The sequence below is a fragment of the Choloepus didactylus genome, chromosome 18 (genome assembly GCF_015220235.1).
Source record: "Choloepus didactylus isolate mChoDid1 chromosome 18, mChoDid1.pri, whole genome shotgun sequence".
NCBI classification, from domain to species: domain Eukaryota; kingdom Metazoa; phylum Chordata; class Mammalia; order Pilosa; family Megalonychidae; genus Choloepus; species Choloepus didactylus.
In genome coordinates, this window is record NC_051324.1 from 8,685,581 (window position 1) to 8,699,483 (window position 13,903).

Consider the following 13,903-nt stretch of genomic DNA (forward strand, 5'->3'; position numbering starts at 1 on the left):
TCCAGACCTAAAACAAGGCTACTTGCCTCAAGGGTGAGGGACAGGCACCAGGTGTTGCCACCAGGAAATTCACTCACAGTTTTTTTACTGCAGCTTCTCAATCTCCCTGTCCTGCTGTTTCCTGGATGCTGTACCATCTCCCCTGGCCTCCAGAGCCCCAGAACCATTGTTTAAGACAGTTTCTGCCTGTCCACTGGCTGTTTTTGGAGGACTGTATTCTATAACTCTCTACATCGCCATCTTCCCTGGAAGTTGAGAAAGCATTGGGTGTCATGTATTTATTTGCTAAATCTGGCAACCCTACCTGAGAAGTACCACATCACCCCTAATATAAGGCAGCATTTAGTCCCCCAGCAACATACCCCACCCATGTACACATACATTTTCACACTATAAAAGCAACACTCCCAGGCATTAAAACAGTTTCCATTGGGGTTTCCTCCCTTGATCTTCCTTCAGCCTTTTGCCTTACGGTTTCAGTTACTGAATTTGATGCTAAGGGCCAGGCCCTCTCAGTCTCCCTAAAGACCCTCCAGTCAAGGTCAACCCAGAACCCCCCACAGCAGAGTGGAGACCTGCCCTCCCAATGCCACCCTTGGGATGGCCAGGATCGACCATGGTCACAGAACCCATGCCCAGGTGGGGAGTGGAATTCTCACCAGCAGGAACTCACATCAGGGAGAGCAGAGGATAGATATCCCAGAGCAGGAGGTGTGGCCATAAAGGTAGCAGCAGCAAACGAGAAATGGCAGGAGCATTCCTTGCCTTGAGGGAACAGTAGGGCTTGCAGATACTGAGCCAGGACAAGAGGAGAAGAACAATGAGGAGATTGAGAGGCTCCAGGGGCTGGGGCCAAATCATAGAGGGGGGATGGGGAAGTTTCAGATCAAACAGAACTTTCGCTTACCATGGACAAAGAATTAAGCCCAAGAGAAGGAAGGAAAGCTTGACAGAAGAGAAGGAAAGGAGTGAGGCTCAGTGGGGGTGTGGGGCTGCACATCATTAGAAGAAGGCAGCCTGAACTGCCGACTGCAGGACCCCTCACTTCATGCTGCCAATGGCAGGTCAGAGAGGCTTTGAGCTCCACCATGCTCCTGCCCACATTTTCAAAGTGTGGACTTGCATCTGAAGTACCTGGGGTGCTTGTCAAACAATTCTGATTCCTGGCCATCCTCCCAGACTCACTCTCCTGGACTCTGTGGCATGAGCCAAAGGCTCAGCACTTATCAAACTTCCCAGGCAGTTCGCAGACACCCCAAACCCAACCTCAGATGGAAACTGTGTTCCTGGTTGAACTCTATATAAAAGGACACATCTCTTTTATAATGGGGCTCCATTCACTTAAATTTAAGGCCAGGCACCGAGGGCTGGTAGTCATTATGGAAAACACAGCAGAGGAAGTTACCAGGAGGGCGAGAGCAGGTAGAAGCCTTGAGTGTTAACACAGCCTCTATCATATGCAGCATGAAGGACCCAGAGATAGACTCCGTGTTGAACTGGGCATGGGGGTATAGGAAGAGTAAAGATTCTGTGCTTGGCAACATCTGTCCTGCTTTGCCTCTTCCTTCCTTGGCTTTCCCTGTCCTAAAACTTTGGGGTCCCTGTGCACGGGGTGGGCCTCCTGCCCTAGATCTCACTCTCCTCCAGAATCTCCTCCATGGTGTTCGCCAGTGTGAAGTCACCTTCACTGCTCTCAGACAGGCTGCTGCCCCTGGGCCAGGCTGCATGGCCTCGGTACGGCCGGGCACCGAGCTCTCCCTGGCCCTGCGAGGACAGGTATGGGAGAGACCCGCTGCCAGACGAGGACTGCAGCCTCTGCAGCGTCCCGGAGCTTCCCTCCTCAGAGAGCTTCTTGGGATACTTCCCCAGGAGCCTGAACTTCTCCAGGACCCAGGCTATGCAGCCGGAGCGGTGGGCGAGCAAGTAGCGGAGCCAGTGTCGCCGTAGCTCAGCCTTCACCTGCAGGGGAGACAAGACATATTTCTCGAGTGTCCACCTGTGCCGGTTTGTATGTATTATGTCCCCCAGAAAAAGCCATATTCTTTAATGCAATGTTGTGGGGTCAGATTGATTAATCTTTTTGATTAGGGTGTGACTTCTTGATTGGATATTTCCATGGAGATGTGATCCACCCAACTGTGCGTAATACCTTTGATTAGATTATTTCCATGGAGGTGTTACCCCACCCATTCAATGTGGGTCTTAATTAAATCACCGGAGTCCCATAAGAACTCAGACAGAAGGAGCTCAGTGCTGCAGCCAAGAGATACATTTGGAAGATGACCATAGAAAGTAGACTTTTGCTACTCCAGAGTTTACCTGGGGGGAACTAAGAGAATACCCCCAGATGCCTAGAAAGAAATGTCCTGAGAGAAAGTCATTTTGAAATGCAACCTGGGAGCAAGCAGATGCCAGCCTCTTGCCTTCCCAGTTAACAGAGGTTTTCTGGATGCCAATGACCTTTCTCCAGTGAAGGTACACTACTGTTGATGCCTTACCTGGGACACTTTATGGCCTTACAACTGTAACTTTGTGACCAAATAAACCCCCTTAATAAAAGCCAATCTATTTTTTATGTTTTGCAAAACAGCAGCACTAGCAAACCGCAACACCTCCCTTAGGAAATGTACTTTCTAATTAGGGGAGACAAAGAGAAGCAAAAAAATTCACATGAGTATATCAGATGGTGACACTGCAAGGCCAGTAAGCAGGACAATGGGTAAGGAGACAGACTCCACATCTGGTGCTCAGGAAAGGATTCTGCTGGGACCTGCCTGGTGAAACAGAGCCCCATATGAAGACACGGAAGTAGCAGCACTGAGCAAGATGGATGATGGTTTTGCAGTCAAGAAGCTTACATTCTAATGGGCGGAGATAGAAATCAATACATAAACCTGGGGTGGAGACGGGAAGGAAACGGGGCTGGAAAAGCTGCCAGCTCCTAAAGACTGATGAGAATACCTGGTCTAGCCACTTCCCCTGCTCTTTTCAAGCCTCTTCCCACAGGAGCAGAGAGCTATTGGGGCCATGCAATAATATTATGAATACAAATAATCATAGTTACCACATACTGAGCCTTTACTATGTGTTCAGCATGCCCAGAGCCTCATCATAAGGCAAGGAGAGTTTTTATACCCATTTCACAGATGAGGAAACCGAGGTTCAAAGAGGTGCAGTCACTACTAACCGACAGAGCACCTAAGTGGGTTAGCCAAGGCTTGATTGCAGCTTTTTGGACTCCAGAGTTCATGCTCCACAAGCCCCAGCCTGTCTCCAGCAGGGCTGGCGCGGGGATCTGGGTTTCTTCACACGCTTCCTGTCTCCTTTTCTCAACCGTCTAAGCTGCCTCCTGTTCTCTCCATGGGGTGCTCATACTCAAATTTCTCAGAACTGGTGCACCTTCCCCCACAGCACCAATACATGAAAAGGAATCCCCCACCCCAGAACAGTGGAATTCCAGCCCCAGTCTCCCACGAAGCTGGGATGGCAGCATAGAAAACTCACCTCTCCATTGGCAAAGCAATACTGGAAGGCCACGAGCAATCCCTGGAACGAGAAGAGGCGGCATGAAATTCTGTTCAGGGAAAGATGGGTCTGAGAGCTACTGGGAAAATCCAAAGGCCTGCCCCAGACCCAGGAGCCCCCAGGAGAGGTGTGCAGCTGCGTTGCCTACGCTAAGCAGAAATCATTCATACTGGTTACTTTCACTCAGACTTGCACAGGGTCTCCTCTTCTTAATGACACCCACACCCATATTCACACAGGTGTTTGCTTAGGTGCTCATAGGCCAATGACGGTTAAACCCCAAAGACCCTGTGGGATTCATTCTATTACAGAAAATACTGTGCACAGACTCTGTGCAAGGCCACTACCCCATTTCTACTGGGTCTTACTGGGCACTGGCTAATTTTTTGTTTGTCCTGCATCCTTTCCTGTTGGAAACTGACCCTCCCTATTCTCTGGTCTTCTGGTCGAACGGTCAACCATGTGTTTCCCCCATGTTCTAGGATGGCCATCACCACAATTATCAGTCCCAGTGGGCTCAGAACCCAAGTAGGGCCAGCCAGAGGTCTTTTCACTGTGAAAGAAGAGATGGTTGCATTCTCTTCTTTGGGTTTGCCAACTTTGTAGATAACATAAGTCTGGAGGTACTTACAGGCTTATTCCCAGTTATGTGGAAGAGCCTTCTGAGGATGAAGCCAACAGAGAGAGAAGCAGAAGAGGTAGGAGATGGTTAAAGACTGCTTTCTGAAGATATTGTTTGATTACCTGGATCCAGCTATACCTGATCCTGGAATTTTCAGTTATGTGGGATAAAAATACTTTTTTCTCTTAAGTCAGAATATTTCTTTTAAAAAGATAGATCATTTCACTCCAGTGGTTTCCTACCACACATAATAAAATGAAAACTAACAATAGAAGGCCCTAGGTGATCTAGGCTCTGTCTACTTCTCTGACTTTACCTTGTACCAAGTGATTAGGCTCTGTCTACTTCTCTGACTTCACCCTGTACCATGTGATCTAGGCTCTGTCTACTTCTCTGACTTCACCTTGTACCATGTGATTTAGGTTCTGTCTACTTCTCTGACTTCACTTTGCACCATGCTTCCCCTCAGTCGCAATATTTTAGCCTCACAGGTCTTCTGGCTTCCTCCCAAATGTCAAGCAATGGCTATTGATGTATAACAAATTACCCCAAAACCTAGTGGATCAAAACAATAAATATGTATCACCTCACACACTTTCTATGTTGAGAATCTGGCAGCAGCATGGCTGGGTGTTCTGACTTAGGGTCTCTCATGAAGTTTTAGCCGAGATGTTGGCAGGGCTGCCATCCTCTGAAGGCTTGACCAGGGCCAGAGGTTCCACTTCCAAGATGGTGCCTTCACATGCCTTGCAAGTTGGTGCTGGTTGTTGGTGGGAGGCCTCAGTCCCTCTCCACAGAGCTGCTTGGGTGTCCTCATGACATGGCAGCCAGCTTCCCCCAGACGGGGGGATCCAAGAGAGCAAGGAAGAAGCTGCAACACCTTTTATGCCCTAGCTCGGAAGTCATGTCTCATCATTTCCACAATATCCTAATGGTCACACAAGTCAACCCTAGTTAGTGTGGGAGAAGACTACACAAGAGCATGAATCCAGGAGGAGGCCATATAGGAGGCTGATACCACAACTCACTTCTTCATCAGGTCCCTTCACACTTGCTGTTTTCTGGACCACTCTTCCATCAAATCTCTGCATAACTGGCTTCTCAAAATTCAGGCCTATGTAACAGGCCTATAAATAGCCCCTAAAAGAGACGTCTTCTCTGACCATCCAATTTTTGGCAGCCACTTAAGTCACTATCAGAGTTCTTACTCTATTTTATATTCTCCCCAGCACCAGAAATACATTATTTGTTATTCTCTGTACCCACCTCCAACCAGATCCCCAGCACCTAGAATTACGCCTCGCACAAAATAGTTCAACAAATATCTGTTGAATGGAAGAGAGAGTGAATGAATGAATGAATTGGTAGAAGAGTCTCGCCTTGTACAATGCCAGACCACTTCTAAAATATGACATAGACCTTCCATTCTTATTTTCTTCCCAGTTCTTTAGAACTGTGGACCTAAGGATTACAATGAAAACCATAGACTGCCTTTATAAGGTATTTTCGTTTACAGAGCACTTTTGTCAGGGAGGTTTCCATAAAGGGATAATCTCCTGGAGCTGGAAAATTTTCCAGATTCTCTACTTAATTGCCAGAAGCCTGGACTCTAAGATGCTTCAATTACTGTTTCTTCCCCCATTGTTTTCCCAGACTCCTGCTCCTCCTGGTTTGGTAAACAGCCACTTCTTTGCCACTGCTTCCCCTAACTGATGTGAGGGTCTGTGGAATTTGGGCTGTGTCTGAATTTCAGAGCTGGACATGTTTGCGGGACCCAATTACTTGAGTATTTGTAGGAAGGATCTCATAAAACACCAGGAACTTACAAGGAAAGGGCACACTTCCAACTAAAGGTGAAGGTACAGTGGTAGGCTGACTCCTAACCATCTCTCCTGAAAATATTTCCCTCACCCTCTGTCATTGGAAAGGGAGGTCTGGTGTTGGAAGGAGCTGAAGTTGGAAAGAATCCTTAAATACTGCTCTGGGGGAAGGGCTTTCTGCTCTTTCATATATAAGCTTTGTTCTGCCTGCTCATTCTGAAACCAGGCCATAGACCTCCACGCTATCATGGCATCAATAAAATGCTTGGATTCTGCCCAGTGCTATGGAAGTTTTCTTCTCTTATATACCTGGATGTTCCACGGCTGGAGCTTCTAAATGGGGACACGGTAGTTCCTGTCAATAACTTTCACACACCTAATCTCATTGGAAGTCAGTGCTGCCCTGGGTGGTTGGCAGGAATTCTGGCTTTCAGTGTGCTAGAATTCTCACCGAGCTGTCTGAAAATAGCATTCCACATCACTTCCTCAGGTCCTTGCTAGACTGTTTTTAAGAACATCCTGGAGTCTGGTTAACTCTCATTCCAGATAAAGCAAGTGTGAAGGAAGCAGTTCCCACAGAACATAAGGCTCTGCCTTCCTGTGTCACCACCACTTGGCAGTCTCTCCAAATATCCCTCGATAGCAAGGGGCTGGTGAGACTCTCTCAGCCAAACACCCTCAGAAGAGTGAAGGACCCTCCAAAGCAGCAAGGAAAGGAAACTGCCAGGCCCTATGCTGATTCTACTGATCTTTACAGTGGAATCACTAAGATATGAATCCACCAAATGGGGCTCAGTTTGGTTTTCTCAATCTGTGAGAGTTTCTAGCTCAAGCTGGGTACCCACACACCTGCACATACCCATCCTCTCACCTCCCAGCCATCACTCCCACCCACAGGATTATTCCAGCCACGTGAGGACTGTGCCATCATTCATCAGAAACCATATGAAAGCTGTACCTGTGATTCAAGAAGCTGGCTAAGAAGCAAAGTTCTAAGAGAGAGCGCTCTCAGAAAAAGGTTCCATGGTCAACTAAGTTTGAGAACCCTCTAGCCCCTCTTGGACATCTGTCCCAGATGGCTCCACCTGAGGGTCTGATCCTCAGCTGGCCATGGGTATGTAAGATCAGGTGATTAAGGGCTCACATGACTGCCTGTACCCTCAGGGGAAAAAAGGCCACCAAATACTTCTGACATGACAGCTGCAGATTTTTGCTTTTGTTTTTTTTTTGTTTTTCTCTAATTTTGGATTATCTTTCAAAGAAGATTAAAGCCAAGTAATATAAAACACCCAAATTACTAAGCTTTAGTCTTTAAATCCCACAGAAGACTGAAATAAATTAAACATGTTTTCATAATGAAAAGAAAGTTATCAAAGGGTCCTCTGTCTCAGTTCAGAGCCACACACGATTCAGGTCTAAAAGGAAAAAAAAAGAAACCTTGACCGACTGCCCAGACCCATGCCTCAGACCATCTCCTTGGCCTCTGGTGAGGGTGCAGAGGTCAGGCACATTCTCTCTGCTCTGTGCACAGAATCTCAGAGCCTGACCCTGCGTGGAGGCATAGGATTTAAGACTCTAAAAGAGGGAACATGGCATCTCCTGCTTCTCATCCTCAAAGAACACCTGAGGGGCACCACGACATCATGATTAAGAGCAGGGGCTTAACCTGTGGGTGCAATTTTCATCTCTGCCACTCATTAGCATGTGCAAATTCTTTTCTGAGCCTCAGTACTCTCATCTTTAAAATGGGCATAATTCCTTCCTCACAGAGGAGATATTATGTGGATCCAGTGAGACTGGAAGTGTCTTGTGCTAAATAGATACTTTCTAGTGTACCATTTTAGGTCCTTTGCTGGTGATTTAACTATATATTTTTAAAGTTTTCTTGGTGTTTGTTCCAGGGATTAAAATATGCATTTTAATTCATCACAATCTATTTCAGGTTAATACTAAATTGATTCTAGGTGTGGATCTCTTTCTTTTATCCTACTTGGAGTTTGTTGAGATACCTAAATGTGTAGATTAAGGTCTTTCATCAAATGTGGGAAGTTTTCAACCATTATTTCTTTAGGTAATTTTCTCTGCTCCTTTTTCCCTTCTCCTCCTGGGACTCCCATTTTGTGTGGGATGACATTCCACAGGTCTCTGAAACCATCCATTTTTCATCCTTTTTTCTTTCTGCTCCTCAGACTGGATATCTTAATTGAACTCTCTTCCGCTTCATTGGTTCTTTCTTCTGCCATCTCAAATCTGACACTGAACCTCTATAGAGAAATTTTCATTTCAGTTGTTGTACTTTTCACCTCCAGAATTTCCATTTGGTTCTTACCTTAAAATTTCTATTTTTATATGGCAGTTCTCTAATTGATGAATCATTGTCATCATATGTCCCTTTAATTCTTTAAACACAGTTTCCTTTAATTCTTTGAATATATTTATAATAGCTTCTTGAAGTCATTGTCTCCTAAGTCAAACATCTAGCACCCCAGAAAAAGTTTGTATTGACTGCTTTTTCCTGAGTATGGATCACACTTTTCTGTTTCTTTCCATGTTTTATAAATTTTTGTTCAAAACTGGAAGTTTTAGATAATACAGTATAACAACTCTGGATTCTGATTTCCCCACTCCCCACCCCTGTGGATTGTTGTTGCTGTTTATTTAGCAACTTGTGTGGACCAGTTCTCTGGATTCTGTCTCCTTTTTTGGTACATAGCCACTGATGTCTCTGCTCACTTTTTAAATTTTGATTTTTATTTTTAAGCTCATTTCCTTCCCTTGAGTAGCATAGCTTAGTGGTCAGCCAACAAATGGTCAGAAGTTGTGCTCAAACACCTTGAGTCATTCAGGCTCCCTGCCGATGGATCTGTGTGTGGCTTGAGGAACACGTTTAAAATTCAGATTGTTTACGCCCTCTCACATTTCCTCTGTGTGTGTGCATGGTCCCATGTCCAACCAGGGATGTGTGAAAATCCTCTCGTCTTTCCTGAGTATGCATGCAACATTGCACATGTGCACAGAGAGATATGTGGGAGCTTAGAAGGCCCATGATGGCTATCTCATTCCTCAATTATCCCTATTAATTTCTGGTGAGCCTGCCAAATTGTTGCTTGCCATGACTATGAGCACATCTTCAGACTAACTTCTCCATTCCTTTGCCACCAAGATCACTACCATTTCTGACAATGCCGGGGTTTGGGCTTTTTCTGCTCTTTGATTCAAATGAAGTCAGCCCCTTCTGCAGTAAAGCTGCTAGTTTTTCCACCAGAACTTCCTCACTATTGGAGAGCAGGTTGGGGGACAAGAGCAGCTCCAAGAAAAAAAATAAAGAAACCTGCACTGTTCTTACTCAAGTTCAATAATTTTTCCATCAATAAATTCTTCTCAATTTTCTGAATGCCTTTCATTGATTTCTAGGGTCCTGAAATCATTCTTATTGATGGTTTTGTCCAGTTTTATCATTGCTTTTGAGGGGAGAGGATTTTCCAAGCTCCTCTCTCCTCCATTCCAAAAGCCCTGCCACTGGCATTTGAAGATGATTAATTCCAAGATTACTCCTGTACAGGGCGTTTGCTGTGTCCAGGCTGTCTGCTGCAGTCTTCTATGTTACTGGCCCTCAATGAGCCACATCTGCCAGGATTAACGCTCCGTGTAGCCCCCTCCCCTTCAATCTGGTTTGGGCCCATGACTTGCTTTTCACAGAAGAATGTAGCAAAAGTGTCACTGTGCCAGTTCCAGGTCTAGACATTTAGAAGATGTGGCACCTTCTGCTTCTGTGCTCTTGGAAGTCCTGAACTGCCATGTAAGACATTCACTAACCCTATTGGAGGGACCACATGGAGAGACCATGTGGCACGTGAGAGTCCCTAAGACTGGATGGAACTGAGGAACATAGTCAGCGGTGAGAAACGAGACCAGAAATCTGACCTACACAGAGCCACTCCAGGCAGTCCCAGCCATCGAACCATCAAGCCACCCTAGCTAAGGCACCAGACATCCTGGAAATCCCAGCCCCAACATGACATGGAGCAGAGATAAGACATTCCTACTGTATCCTACCCAAATTCCTATGTCCTACACAGAACCACGAGAAATAATAAAAATGGTTATTATTTTAAGCTACTAATTTTGGGGGTCATTTGTTACACAGCAATAGATAACCAAAATACCGAGGTAACGTAACCCATAGCCGGCCCCCGCCCATATCTGCCATGGTTCAGGGGCCCCCGGTGTGGACTCACTGATCCGTAAGCAAGTTGTCTGATATTCTGAATACATGTCACCTGAAGTGCAGACAATGTTAATTTTGCACAATGTTCTGCAGAGAATCCAGCAAAAATAGGCACTTAATGAGAGGCTTTGTGTTGACATTCCCAGTTAATATGATCATGAGTCACCCCATGATCTGCCTTTCCGTTCTTAGCCACTGAGTCACATGGGTGCTGTCAAGGCAACACGTGCCCCTCTTCTGCCAGACCCTCACTGAGAAAGCCCCCCAATGCTAGAACCCTATTTTCATCCCTGGGCTTTCTCAACTCCTAAGCAGTTTGAGCCGCATGCAATTTGTTTCCTCCAAAACCAAGGTTCCGTGACTCAGACCCCTACTTACATGGAAAGAGCTCAGGGTCAGCTGAATGAAGAGTCGCACGAGCTTTGGGAATCCTTGAACTTGTTCATCAGTGATGAAGAGGAAGAGGATCTCGTGAACACCCAGCAAAGGAATGAGAACCAGCGTCGACTTTGCCAGTCTGTAAAGGACAACAAACAACTATTATGCGGGCCACACTGTGACGAGGAACACTTCATGCATTTGCTGTAGCTCTTATTTTACTGCTGCATGGTTGATTTTCTCGTTTGTCTCCTTAACTACACATCTAATGACTACGGGCCGGTGTGGTCTTTCACTGTTGCATCCTTATACCTAACTCATGGTAGATGCTCAGGGAACACTAATTGAATGGGTGAATATGTCCCCATCTCTATTATGATACACCTATACCCTTAATGTTTCCCTAATGGACAAATTTCCACGCAAGTGGCTGACTCTCCATAACACTCCACCCCTATGGCGTTTGAAAAATGTCGTATTGTCTGACCAGCAGGTGCCTTTATCTCTTTCTCTATTCAGGGTTTTTAAGTCAGTGCTTTGCTGAGCCTGACTTGCCCAGGGTCTCCTGGTCATTTAGAGGCAAACCCCAGGCTGGAAACACAGCTTCTGACTTTACACTTGGGCCCTTGCACACTCCAGGCAGGGCTTTGTCCTCAACTCCCACACTGCCCCTCAACCCTGGTGACAGCGAGGGCTGCAGGAAATGAAATACTGATCTTCCTTGCAAAAAGTGTGGAGTGGAGGTCCCTTGTTGGAGACAGAGACAAACATTCCTTTGTACCACCACATGGCCAAAGTGCACAGCTGGAGCCCAAATATTCCAAACCAGAGGTTCCCAAATGAAGCCGACTATTAGAATTCCTTCCAGAACTTTAAAAATATATAGATAGATTCCTGAGTCCCAGTGTCCACTCCTTGAATCAAAATCTCTGGAGGTTGGGTCCTGGGAATCTGCATATTTCAGCGTTCTGAAAGCATCCAGGTTTCAGAACTACTGTTCTTTACTATCAAGCTGCTTCTTGATTTAAAATTACACTAGCAAAGGTGACTCATATTCAGGGCACAAACAAAATTGCTGTCTTGTACACATTGGATAAAAAGAGCTTAATTGTAATGACACTTTAGCCCAAGTCACTTTTCTTAAAGGGCTAGACTAGGAGGAGATTTACCCTCCAAACCTCTTGGAGGAGAGGTAGACATGAGTAGTGTGTGGGTAGTTTCTTCTGGAAGTTTTAACTCTATCCAAGAGAGAAACAGCTTTCTAAGAATCATGTGTCTGCAAGAGTCACTCCAATGCAACGTTATCAATGAAAAAAAAAAAAACTGCATTTTTTTATGCCCTAAAAGGATCAAAATCCAGCAGGAGGTACAGTTCTCACCAGGAAGGGGGGAGCCCACCCTGGCCCATGGGCTGTGGGCTGTGGGCAGCAGAGCCTTGACCGTCCACAAGGCTTGGGAGTGGGGAGACAGAACTGCAGAGCCTAGTTATGTGTTTCTCCCGGGCTGAGCTGCACGTCAACTCTCACCCCCTCCCCAACCCATGTGGGAGCCACTTAGCTAAACAGCTTTAAGGTGCTCCCAAGGGGAATAGATTTCAAGGGTCTTTTATTTCCATGAGAAGTTTTCAAACTCTCTGGTTCAGAGGTTGCAAAGGGGCAACCATGGATTGTGTCTGATTTGCATATATGGTTTTTGTTTATGCCATATAGCGATTTTGGTTGGGGGAGCCATTTTTTCATAATTTGGAGGTTTCAAGCAAAAATGTCTAGATTTCTAGCTTCTTTGGAAAAATGATAAGATCTGGCAATATGGCCCCAAATTCCTTGGCAATCCTTAGCTATAGCTGGGTGGTGGCTGTCCCATCAGGGGGAGCATGTGGTTTTCAGTCCCACCCATCCTGAGCTACTGACTTGGGTGGCTTGCTTGGCCCTTGCAAGTGTTCGCATTTCCAAACCTTGCTCTGGCTTCTCTGGGTTTTAAAGATCTAGACCAACACACCTGCAGGCCTCTGTCTTACTACCAACTTGTTCGTGGGGCCATGCTAGAGCAACATTTAAAAAAAAAATTTAATAAGCTTTTTATTTTGGAATAATTTTAGATGCACAAAAAAGTAGCCAAGATAGTATAGTGGTTTGAAACTATGTACCCCAGAAAAACATGTTCTTAAATTTAATCCATCCTTGTAGGACCTTTGGATGAGGCTACTTCAGTTAAGGTGTGACTCACCTCAATCACTATGGGTCTTAATCCTATTCGTGGAGTCCTTTATAAGCAGAATGAAACTCAGACACAGAGAGGGAAAGCCACAGGAAGTAAGGAGCTGGAACGGAACCCAGAGGAGAAGGCAGAGACCAGGAGACACCACCATGAGCCTTGCCATGTGACAGAGGGACGGAGGATCTCCAGCAGCCAGCCCCAGAACACCACAGTCTTCGGGGAGAAAACATCGCCTTGATGATGCCTTGATTTGGACATTTTCTCAGCCTCAAAACCATGAGCAAATAAATTCCCACGGTTTAACCTGACCCATTCCATGGTATTTTCTTATGCAGCCTGGGAAACTAAAGCAATAGAACAGAGAGTTCCCATATACCCTTCACTCAGTTTCCCCTAATAGGAGCCCCTGCATTATGGTGGTCCATTTGTCAGAACTGAGAAACCCACGTGGATGCATTTCTAATAACTTAAACTCCAGACTTTATTTGGATTTCACCAGTATTACCACTAATGTCCTTTATAATGTTCCAGGATCCCACGTTGCATTTATAGGGGATTATCATTAATGAATCACCATCTTTTTATGAAGTTTGGGTCGATTTTAGTAGCAGCCATCCCTCTGGATGGACATGAAGGGTTTCCCCAATCCTCAACTTATTCTAAGCTTCTACCTTAGACAAAGTACTATTTGTATGTCTGTTCAGATTAAAATCCACAAATAATTATAACAGTGTACTCTTGTGGACTGTGTTTACACTGGTTTTTCATCTATAATTATTTGTTTATTTAAATAGTTTTGTTTATTGCAGTCATTTAGCCGTTCCACAAATATTTATTAACATCTGCTCTGGACACATAATCAAGTGCAATGTGAAGAAAAGTTGAGCTCGAAGACAGCAGAGAACAAAGACAGGTCTTGGGGCCCGGGTTCAAATCCCAGTGTCGCCAATTACTAGTGATGTGACCTCGGACAAATCATTTAACCTCTCTGTTAGTTTCCTCATCTGTAAATGACGATTTTGCTAATAATAGCACCTTCTTGTCAGTGTCATTGTGAGGATTACATATATAACATGTGGGAACACTCAGATCTATAGTACATGACACGTTAAT

At 45.4% G+C, this 13,903-nt stretch overlaps 1 protein-coding gene across 1 annotated transcript in view; it reads right to left on the minus strand.

Annotated features, from left to right (window-relative positions):
• Window positions 1-1,626: 1,626 nt before the first annotated feature.
• GLP2R (glucagon like peptide 2 receptor) overlaps window positions 1,627-13,903 on the minus strand; it is a 64,714-nt gene continuing 52,437 nt past the window's right edge. Inside the window, exons 12-14 of the mRNA XM_037809523.1 lie at window positions 10,574-10,712; window positions 3,505-3,546; window positions 1,627-1,959 (exon numbers count right to left, since the gene is read on the minus strand). Coding sequence (XP_037665451.1) covers window positions 1,627-1,959; window positions 3,505-3,546; window positions 10,574-10,712 — 514 coding nt within the window. The remainder of the gene's footprint in view (window positions 1,960-3,504; window positions 3,547-10,573; window positions 10,713-13,903) is intronic.